The sequence below is a fragment of the Gobius niger genome (genome assembly GCF_951799975.1).
Source record: "Gobius niger genome assembly, chromosome: 3".
NCBI classification, from domain to species: Eukaryota; Metazoa; Chordata; class Actinopteri; order Gobiiformes; family Gobiidae; genus Gobius; species Gobius niger.
In genome coordinates, this window is record NC_136854.1 from 23,141,337 (window position 1) to 23,152,721 (window position 11,385).

The 11,385-nt window shown below is 40.7% G+C and overlaps 1 protein-coding gene across 2 annotated transcripts in view; it reads right to left on the reverse strand.

Annotated features, from left to right (window-relative positions):
- Positions 1–562: 562 nt before the first annotated feature.
- kdm4c (lysine (K)-specific demethylase 4C) overlaps positions 563–11,385 on the reverse strand; it is a 16,364-nt gene continuing 5,541 nt past the window's right edge. Inside the window, exons 11-22 of one of the 2 annotated variants that reach the window (XM_079554395.1) lie at positions 9,680–11,379; positions 9,477–9,588; positions 8,979–9,160; positions 8,662–8,893; positions 7,679–7,755; positions 7,448–7,503; positions 7,232–7,340; positions 4,418–4,612; positions 3,944–4,114; positions 3,212–3,331; positions 2,542–2,634; positions 563–1,712 (exon numbers count right to left, since the gene is read on the reverse strand). In XM_079554395.1, coding sequence (XP_079410521.1) covers positions 1,545–1,712; positions 2,542–2,634; positions 3,212–3,331; positions 3,944–4,114; positions 4,418–4,612; positions 7,232–7,340; positions 7,448–7,503; positions 7,679–7,755; positions 8,662–8,893; positions 8,979–9,160; positions 9,477–9,588; positions 9,680–11,379 — 3,215 coding nt within the window. In that variant the 3' untranslated portion in view covers positions 563–1,544. The remainder of the gene's footprint in view (positions 1,713–2,541; positions 2,635–3,211; positions 3,332–3,943; positions 4,115–4,417; positions 4,613–7,231; positions 7,341–7,447; positions 7,504–7,678; positions 7,756–8,661; positions 8,894–8,978; positions 9,161–9,476; positions 9,589–9,679; positions 11,380–11,385) is intronic. The other variant, XM_079554396.1, reaches the window with a different exon arrangement.

An 11,385-nucleotide genomic window follows, 5' to 3' on the forward strand; every position in this document is an offset into this window, starting at 1 on the left:
TCTTATCCAAATGTTGCAGTTGGACAAAAACTTAACTATAGCCTAATAATTGGTCCTGATGGTGTTTTGTGTTTTAAGTAAGACCACAACTCACTATGTAATAACAAAAACATAAGCATTTTTTATTTATTTTTACAGCAATGAACTATTGTGAAACAATAGCAAGCCAAAACAAAAGGGAAAAAATATTTAAATACAAATTTTAAATAATTTCAACATGTGTTTCATTTCGAAGGGCAACAGTAGCATTTGCAATGGGGCCGGCCATGTCTTATGTAGAAAACATGGCTAACACACTGGTCTTTTACACATGAAATAAGAGATTGTAGTATTTAGTGAAGGAATTGCCTGCAGAAAGAAAGCTGTACTGCACAGTTGTGATGGACTAAATGAGCCAAAGCGCCGGCACATGTATCAAACACTGAAAGCAGCGCCTGAGTCAAGCAGCAGTGTCACTTTAAGAAAAGTCACATCATCATATCTGTATCATTTTGTATCATGTTGTAGTATAAGTGTCACTTACAGCTGGTGCAAACGTGGCACAGTAGAATGGGTCGTTCGAATCCCAGCTCCTGACACATTGTCATTGCGCCCTTGGGCAAAACACTTCACTCACCTTACCATTACAGCACAAGCAACATCAGACTAGATTCAGATGCTCTACCGTTATGACTCAGCACTATGTATGTCATACATATTTCACAGTTAAGTCTTGATCAGTGACTTCAGTTTGGGATTTCTGTATCAAAGGTCTACTTTATTGTAGGCATTTGATCATTTGATTCTATTCTCATAATTCTGAGTACAGTTAACTTCTCACACCATCACCACTGTTATTAGATAGTTCAATCCATGCCAATTTGTTCATGAAAGAGAATTCCTGAGCAAGAATAAATGAGCTCAGCCAGTGTCGCGCTAACTTTGTATCATAACACCTTTCCAAGCAGTACTGACCCAATCAGGAAAAAGTGTCACACACACCTTGAGGCATCATCTGACTAGGACTACTGCACATGGCCCAGCAAAAGAAGTAAGGAGACGATGTTCAAAAAACATGCAGGGAAGTCGGTTAAGACCTGAAAAATACTATGGAAAGTGCATAAATATGCAACAACAAAATTAGACAAAAAAAAAACTAAGAAAAAAGTATTTTAGAAAATATCCTAACTTTTATATGTACAGATATTTTTTTATGACAAAACATAAGAGACATTTCCCTGACTCACGTGAGAGGAGTGTTCTCTGTTCACTTGCACAGAAGTTCTGTCTAGCTGTTCAATCAAAAATCGACAAAAATCATCCCACTGCTTATCACTGTGATAAAATGTCCAAGCACCATAATTTAACATCCTCTGAAATATACCACTCATTCCCTTAGTATCATACCCTGCGATTTGTTCACAGGTTAGTTCTGAACATAATGTTGAAGAATGGAGCAGAGGCATGATCGTTGTAAACACACACACACAATCAAAAACAGCAACAACTTTGTGTTCACATCCACGGCTCATCCAGTGCAGTTACCAGTCACAGACTCCAAGTGTTCATTTCCCTTTTGGGCTGCGTGGCTCCCAACTGCTTTTGGGCATTTTACAGAGGCCTGGTAGGGCCACATAGTCCTTTTGTAAGCGTAAATTTGGGGTTCTTTGCCGTTTTCTTTCCCCTTGTGTGGTAAAGAAGGTGTCCTGGAAACGCATACTGGATGCAGTGGACTAAATGTGCAACAACAAAAGAAGAAATTATTAGAAAGCCGTTGTATGTTTTCTATCAGCTTTTTACCACAAAGAAAAATACAAGCAAAAATGTAGTATTTTTTGTTAATGCAGTCCATTCTAGACAAAGGTTCCATCTTCTTTATTCTCTAGATCAGGGGTTCCCTTTTCAGGCCGCAACCCCCAAAATTACCATGCGAACAAATTAATAGGTATCACTTTACTTTATACTACCTTGATAGTATAACCTATAGTATTACCTTGTAAATTTAGTACAATGTTTTGTGCTTTGTAACAATCTGTAATAACTTGTACCTATATAGTACATACACAATGTTATTGTTACTTGTGTATCACTTTGTAAGTACATAAAGTAATAGGACACGAGACCCTTAGGGTTAGGGCTTAAGGTTAGAGTTAGAATTATGTGTTATTACATTATGTACCTACAAACTACAAATACATATTATTCCATTTTGTATCTAACCCATAGGTACGACTTATTACACATTGTTACAAAGCCCATTGAATCGTACTCAATTTAGTTACAATGTATCAAGGGTATTGTAAAATAAAGTGTTACCAATTAATATTATAGAAATTAATTCAATAAATAATCTGGTTAACATGTTCTTGCATTCTTTACTTTGTTAATTGACCTCAATTCACAAATCTATGCTGCCTTTGATCAATATTCTTCTTTTCTTGGAATCAGGACCCCCTGCCCTGTGTTCACGACAGACAATGGCTCAAGAACCTTTGTCTATGATGATCAACTCCTGTATGACTGAGAGCTTACACAAACATCTTAATGCTATCCAGTACTTACAAGCCTACGTTTCACTTTTTTTGGCAAGTCCTCCTCTGAGGTGTAAATATCTTCTCGTTTTGCCAATACCTGGGACCCATCTTCAAACTCCACCTGGAGACAGAACAATTAAACTATTTATAACATTTCATTATGAATATTTGAAAGGTCGACATTTCAGAACTTTGTTACGTGTTACTTTTCATCTGAGTCCATTTTGACAATGGAAAATTCTTGTTCATCCTTTATTTTAAGCTGGATCTTCTCCAACTGCGTCACAGATGCATTTGTGCATTAAGTAATGGTTGACGCCCAGTTGAACTAAATAAAGCTTTAAGTAGAAGTCACATGGCTTTGTGCTCAGTGAATATTTCAGTGAGTTTGAATAATGCAGAGTCACTTCTTCCTCTGCCTCTTGTCGCTCTCCCTCTATCCATCTGCCCTCCGTCTCAATAGTATTAAGCCTCATTTACATCTCTATACCATCATCTCAAACTTAATTTCTTCTTGTGACTTCCCGTTTGCAACCAAGATACCCATCCCTTTGTTCCTATTTGTCACCTTCTCAAATACTGTGTATATTAATCCCAGGAAACTAAACAATGTCAAACTAGAGAAAAAATCAAATTACTGCGAAGTTCTACATTTTAAAATAAACTGGACCGTTTGTGTCTCAGCATGCTGTATGTACCTGGTACATGTAGGAGATGTTGGATCCCAGATATTTAGCATCATAGAAAAGCCCATCAGGCCATTTCACTTGAACAGCTTCTCCTACTTCAGGAGGGCCAATGTTTACACAATCTCTGCTCTAAGAGTACAGAAAACACAGAGTTAGAGAGAGCATAGCGCCCCATACCACTAGCTTGTTGCTGAACTAGACAGAAAAGGTCTGATATAATAATAAACATTGTTTGTTCAGAGACCTTTTAGGGTATTAGTTTGCTTTATAATATTTGTATCTCTAAATTATGAAACTCAACAAGTGTGAAACACGACAGCAGCTTTAAAACTGATGCTAGATTTTGAAGAACTAAAAGCATTTGGCTCTAGAGCACTAGGTGTTAGAAACAGATCTATAAAAACAGAAAGTAATTTATTTATCTATTCACACTAGCAAAATATATATACAGTACTATTATGACCAATGAGGGCACTTCCTAATGCAGGTAAAATGCCTGTAGGTAAGAATGCCCAATGATGTGTGTGACAAACTGAGGTACATTTTACAGCATGATAATACTCTGATCGCACAAAAAGGCAATTTGACTCACAAGTGGAGGACTTAATGATTTGCTAACAATTTTATACCAACTAAAGACTACTACAAAGTGGTTCTCTAGCAGACTTTATTACAGATATGACCAGGTTTGTCCAGGAAACACCTGTAGAGTAGCAGTGTAATTAAGCTCATGGTTCTCACCACTATGTCCTCTGGGTAGGTGTCATTGGAGAAAGAGCCATCATCAAACATGACCTCGTAGAAGGTCTGGGAGGTGATCTGTGTGACTTTAGAGTTGTAGTATCGCAGGTTCTTGTGTTTGGATATAACCATCTGGCCCAGAGCGATTGACCCCTGACACGACTGTTGTTTCTGAAGGACACAGAGCAGAGATTAAGGGAAATGCAGATTCTCATTTATTCTTCCGTTAAAACCTCTTGTTCCTTTTTCAGGTTTTTGGGGCACATCTTTGCAAATATGGGCAACAGGCAAAAGCAGTCTTCGTGCTGACAACATTCAACAATCTCATTTATCACAGTACTATTAAAACACAGATTGTAAAACTTTTGAGTCATACCATCTAAAAGCTCAAGCTTTATGAAGTAGTCAGAGAATGTCAAACATTAAAATGGCTTTGTATTATTGCTACGACAGTAAAACTAAAAAGGAACTTACAGCTGAGGCGCTGTGCATCTGATGCCTATGACAGGTGATTGACACCACATATGGCCAATCATCCGGCTCAATGGTGACCCCTGCTGCATGAGCACAGGTCACATGAAACGAAGTGGGACATCGTCCATACGAACACTGAATGCAGGCTCCTGCCTGCCGCTTCCCCAGACATCTCTTCCGACAGTAACTACACTTCTGTAAACAACAACAACAACAACAGAAAGCAACCATTAAGTGGATAATTAGCCTGATTTCATTTAGAATTACTCAAGATGAGCTAATATTCAAGTGGCTTGATGTTACCAGTAGTGTCTTTAAAATCCTTACTTCAACTAAAAAAAAAACTTTAAAATTGGTGTTGTTTGTTGACATTATTAGAGGTTTACTGGGTATTCCCATGTTTTCAACGTTATTGGTTCACTACTGTAGTGCTCTCTCTCAACACGCACACGCACACTCATACCTATGTTTTTAAAGCTATTCTTGGGTTTTCTGCTCCAAACAGCCCATCAAGTCCATTTCCTCTGCTGTGGTAACTCCTCTCCCCCTGCCCACCACAAGCCCTCCGCTCTCCACAAGGGAAATGGTGACGCTATCCTCCCATCACATCCCCGTCATCTCCTTTTACCCCTCTCTCTTACCCCTTTCTGTCTCTACAAACGTCACATCTTACTTTTTCTGATCAACACCTACAGAGTTCTATAAAAAGCTTGATAAAGATTAGTTGTGCAAAATACAACCCAACTACAAAGACATGGTATACTGTACATGTAAATCTGCAGTTAAGGTTGACTCTTTAATAATAAATCGATACCGCCAGAGCACAGAATGAGAGAGCCCAACTCGCTTTTATTTCCTATCAACTTTAAAGGCACATAATAATGGGAATTAGGATGTTGACTGACCCTTCTGTTTTGGTCTTATGTAATAATAATAAAAACATGAAAACCAATTATTGACTGCGGAAGTTTTCCGCAGTCAATCAAAAAGTGCATACCCAGGGTCAAGTATCCCTGATTGTGAAAGATATATATAAACCATACAATTAGGTGCACTGTATGACCTGCTTTGTCTTCAGCAATCAGTTTATCAGTTTTTTGGACCTCTTTTTAAATTCTCTGCAAAGACTAAGTGAATAAGTTGGCCTACTTTTTCTCAGTCTCATACCTTGTGCATTATGTACAGCGACACTGATGAACTGGCCTGGCTGTCTCCACGTATTGAGAATGACATAACAAGACTGTGACGGGAATGAATGAAAACTTTACAACAGACCATTGTGCATACAGTATGTGACCATTTATGAATACAAAATATATCATAGGCACCTGGAGGTCCTCATAGTTGGTTTTGTGCAGGTGTGAGAGAGCCTAACCCACTTTCTTACGTACTTGTACCTTCTGTGGGGTGTTTTGAGGTGGCTGTGTTGAGCCATGCGTTAAGAACATTCCCACAGTAAATTATGAATGTCAATGTGTGTGTTGGGCGAGAGTAAATAATAAATGCTCTGGGCTGTTGCAGGGGCAACGGGTCCAATGCAAACTTTAAAATGCGTATTCTGGACAAAAGATGAGTGACACAAGTAAAAACTAAAACCGTGTCCCTGGACATACATTACGATGCACCTTGTGATTTGACATTTTGCATAGCCATTTAATCCTTATGTATTTATAACCAGTGTAAACAAATCCAAATAAACTTAAATACTTATACTGAAAACTGTCACATACAAAGCCTGCACATGCCCTGTTCCTCATGTCACAGTATGTAAAACAATAAAACCCTCTACTTAAATCAATTCATATTATCAATTTGCCTGTACTTTGTCTACAATTGGGTCCATAAAAATGTACCTGAAGTTATTAATGCTGTAGTCATATTGTATACATAAAGAGTGTTCACATAGAACAGATTAACTGCTAAGCTGTTCCCAGAAGATATTGAAAGACTGTTGTGGGGCGGAGGGAGCTGTGCAGGAGGAGGTGGAGCGGACCAGTGCAGGACACCATGCTCTGAAACACGGACAAACCCAGGAGGTGCTGCACCGTTTCAGGATCAGAGGAGGCTGAAGGCAGCCAACCAGGTTTCCTCCGGGTGTCCCGGTTTCCCAGAACTCCAGAAACATGCTGTCCGGTTGGCCCAGAGTGGCAGCGCGACTTAGTGGCAGTGGCTCAGGACTAACACCTGAACACTATTTCATTGTATCGCTTGTACAATGACAAATAAAGCACTTACTTATACCCAAACTGGAAGAGGGGTAACTGCAGCTACATAAACCTTTGGTGAACAAATAAATTATCTGTATGAGGTGATTAATTCTGAATTCCAAACACCCACTAATTTTTGTACATTTACTTATTTCCATTGAGTGATAAACGTAATGAAGCTTAAACCATCGACTGGACTGGGTTTTGTTGAGATGAGGACGTTTTGCTTCTATTCACAAAAGCTTCTTCTAATCTCTTGTAGGAAGCTTGTGTGTTAAAATGTACTCCTTCAGCACTCTGCCTTTGCTGGTGTTTGTAAGGCCTGCAGGACGGAGCTAACTATAGTGACTCTATGTCAGGTCTGTTGAGACACTGCAGCTCTCATTAGCACACACTCAAATGCACATTGCACAGCACTAAAGTGCTGGACAAAAGTTCACATAGACACACACAGCCGGACTGCCACCCAGCAGGGCTTAATTATCTAGCTTTGATTGTGGCCATGTTCATCTCACATTGTTAATTAGAGCTGTGAACACTTCATTAATTAGAGCGAGCCAGTCCTCAGGGACCAGGGGAAATCCTGCATCTGTGTGCGTGTGCTCACCAATTTGAACCGCTGCAGTGGGATCCTACTTGTATCAACGGGACTTCTCTTGACTTCGTCACTGAACCGCACCTCAGGCAGAGCTATGGCACACATCACATGGGCCCATCTACAGACACACAGGCCAACAGTGTAATAATTATATCATTCATCAACTTTTGACCGATGAGGTCTAGTGAATGTGCCAAATAATTACGAAACAAAGGCTTGTCTTACTTGTCATTTTGGGTTTTCTTTAGAGCCCCACCTCTGAGATTGCAAAGACAACAATCCTTAAAAAAAGTAGAGACAAGTCATACAGGATGTAAATATGGTACATTTTCGATTATTTACTATTATACAAAATAATGCAGTTGTATTTACATTGTGAACCCTAATCAAACCGTAAACAGGGCTCACAAAGATAAATATATTTGAAATCACCCCCTAAATGAAGTATTGTCTTACCGCTGTAATGCTTTCTTCACTACATCGGTCACATGACCAGTGTTCACTGATGTCATCTGTGGTTACACCATAGCAACCTAACAAAGAACAAAAATATGAAGACAATGCAATCATTAAAGCAATTGCTGGTTAGTATATCACTGCAAAATGATCCGCTGTGTATTTTTGTGGCTCTGTTTGTGAGTAAAAATGGCGATCTGTTTTTTTTGTATGGCAAAATGCACTACAGCCATGACAGCTCTCTGAAACTACATTCACATAAAGCCAATAGGCTTAGTTGGTCAGCATCTTAGATAAAGACTTAAAACACTAAAGTTAGAGAAACGACCACCAGCATTTTACACACCTCTCCATTTTTTCTCTCAGATAAAATAATAATAATGAAGATACAGCACTTCTTTGTTTGGCCTCAAATTTAACGTGTGGCTTTTTCATCAGTGTCAAGTGACACATACCACATCTCTTACCCAAAGACCTCCAGTCTCGCTCAGCATGTGAAAACAGTTAAGCTCACACAGGGTACAGACTGAGACACTCCATAACCAGATGAAATGGGAAGGGGCTAGAAGCAGAAGTTAAAGTGATTGAAAATAATGCCATTTCGAAGTTGACGGTCACTCTTTGAGTTATGTTGAATGTTAATGAGTAGTTGGAGAGTAGTTTGTGATATAGAATCTCCAATAAACTCTCTTTAAACTGTATACAAGTGAACAAACCTGGCAAGCTCATGTTTTATGAGTGTGTGGGCCTTTGGACAGGAAGTGTATGTGGTGAGGACAGAAGATTTGACCCTATTTGAATGATGATGGAAATAAAACAGTCCAAACCACAGTTTAGGAAAAACATGAAAGAGGTGAGGCATGTGTCAGTGCATAAACCCTCTGACCCTTTCATAAAGATGTTAAAATATACCAGGAATGTAGAGGAAGCTGGTGCAGTAGACTGCGATCAATACTGCATTCAAGGACATATTGCATACATACTTGCATGGACTTGAAGACAGCAGCCATGGCAGTATAATAAGGGGGAGGTGCCATCTTCTTGTAGCAGAGGGTTTGTGGGAGTTGGTGGAGAACTCTGTTCCCGGAAAGAAAAGCAAATCTCTGGAATGAGTGGCTTGCTTCTTCTAGGACCTCTACTCAAACGTGTCGGACTGGGGGCTCTGGATATGTCCTCGGCTACTGGAAAGGTGACCTCTTCCCCTTTGTCTTCAGGCTTTAAGTGGAAAGATATACCACATGTACTTTTCTATCAGTAACTGTGTTAATAAATGTTGATCAACTGGCGACGAAAGCTTTACCTGATAATAAGGCCTGAAGAGTGTGCACACAGCACAGTGCGGCTGCATGGTGGCAACTAGAGCATTGTACTCTTTTTCTGCAGAAAAGAAGCTCTTCTTATTCTGCCAGAGGTGGCAGAGGGGCTTTGCCCATGCTTCCATTTCCTGTTCCTCCTCTTCAGTCAGACTTGCTTCAAGGGGTTCTATGAGGAAAAGATTCAAATCTTCAAACATTAGCAGACAATTCTGAAGACTTACTTTTGAAAGGAAGCTCATTTGTTTAGCGCTTTTCACATGACAAGTCACCCAAAGGGCTTCACACAGTGTAGGAGTATAGGGGATTTGTACTTAAATCACTCCACACATGGTGGTGGTAGAGTTTCCCCTGGGGTAGACTGCTTGAAGCACGACTGCACACATATGCGCCAACGGTCCCTCTGACCACCACCACCAACCAACCAACCAACCAACCAACCAAAAAACAGCAATTTTAAAATATCAGTTTAATGTGCTGCTCACCTTCATCACTGGCAGCCTGTTGTTTGACAGCCGTCGGTACAGCCCTGGCAGTAGGCTTCCTGAGTGGATGACGCCAGCTCTTAGCTGTCCTCCTGATCGATAGTGCAAGATACTGAAATGGCCAAGACACAGAAGTGGCTATTACAGTGCATAGCATAAGTATGTGTGAGCAAATATTGTATTAATAGTGTGACAGCACAAACCTCAGGTTCCAGGGCAGATTCCCCACCTTCACTGATCCTAAGATCATCTTCTTCATCAAATGAATCATTACTGCTCTTGTATTGCTGCTCATCCTCCTCTCCCTCCGTTTCTGCTTCATCTAAATCACACACCACTGCTTGTGCTTCTGGTTGCCTCTCCCGTTCTCTCTCCAGCTCCTGATAATGTGAAAGGGGCTCTATCTCATTGGACTGGTCTCTCGAAATCTCATAATTTTCACTGGGGTCAATAGGCTCTATAGTAGTGACTAGAGAGGTGGGTTGTAGCTGTGCCCAGGTGAAAGCACTGTCCCCGTCATCCTGGGTGTCTGGCCCACACAACAGCAGGTCATCAGAGTCAGTCACCTGCTTGCATTGAGGTTCTGTCCACATGGTGAAAGGGAGAGGCTCGTGGCTGAAGTCTGATGGGGGGTCATGAGTCAGACTCTGAATGACTTCCGCAGCACTCTGGGGACCAAAGTGTGACCACATGCTGCTGGAGCAAGGCTTTGGCACTGAGGCAAAGTTCTGACGGGAGTTTATCGCCGAGGGATTTTGTCTGCATAAGGAAGCAGAGTGGTTTGTATGCTTAACGTGTTCAAATATCTTAGAGTCTGAAATGCTTTGCATAATTGTATCATCAGCTTTTGATAATGTAGAGACTTTCAAATGTTCGTCACATGAGTTAGACTGAGGTTCTAAAAGCAGATTAGTCATGCTGTGTCCAGGGAAAACACGGTCATTGGAAGTTTGATTGTGCATAGTTAAAGTGCTTAATTCAGATGTAGTGTTCTTTTTTGACAATTCTTCTTCACTGCACTGAAAATCCAAATGATGTACAGGGACTAATTCTGTTGACGAATCAAAATGGTCTTTTTCCTGTTCGATGTCTTTTACAGGTGAAGAGCCAGATGGTGCTTCAGGCTGTAGCACAGGTGCACTTTGGTGAGTGTATGATCTACATTTGTGGTCATGGGATGATCCCTCATCAGCAGGAGTGAGAGAGGGCATCTCTTGGGTCAATACAGGTGGCAAAGGGCAGGTTCCAGGCTGATCGGCTGGCTCAGGGGGAAGATATGGCATATCTACTGAATTAATCAGGAGCAGAGGAGGTAGAACATTTTTGTCAGTGTTGCCGTCTCTTAATTTGGTGTTGTGAACTGCTGGGGAATTCATGTCGCATTGTCTGCCTCCCTCTACTGGTTTTCTTTTCGTATAAAGTGCTTCCGTGTTTGTGCCACTATGTTGTTGTGGGTCTACAGTGTCTATTTTGTCCAACTCAGCAATGTTTTTACAATTCCCAGGGTCTGTCTTTGGTGAAAGACAACTAAAGGTCTGAGCAGCAGAGTCAAAGTCACTCGGACACTTCCTAGTCTCAAAAATACTTGAGTGGACAACTGTGCTGGCACTGTCAGCTTTTGGGGCCGGAGTCCTGGTGGGACAGTCCTGAGATGTAGAGAGGTCTGGTGGTTTGCAGAGAAAAGTCTCAGGACACTGTGTAATACTTTCAGGAGTCCTGTCAACATGTCCTGAGGAGAACTGCGAATGTCTAGTGTCTGTTTCTGCATTTGTGTCTGTATTTGTGTCATTCTTAACTACAGACGAAGAAATGGTCAAAGAGTTGGATTTGGGGAATAAAGTAGAATAGCCCAGGTCACTCTCCACTCGATTTACTTTGACCACACACACCTGTCTGCAAGCATCTGCAG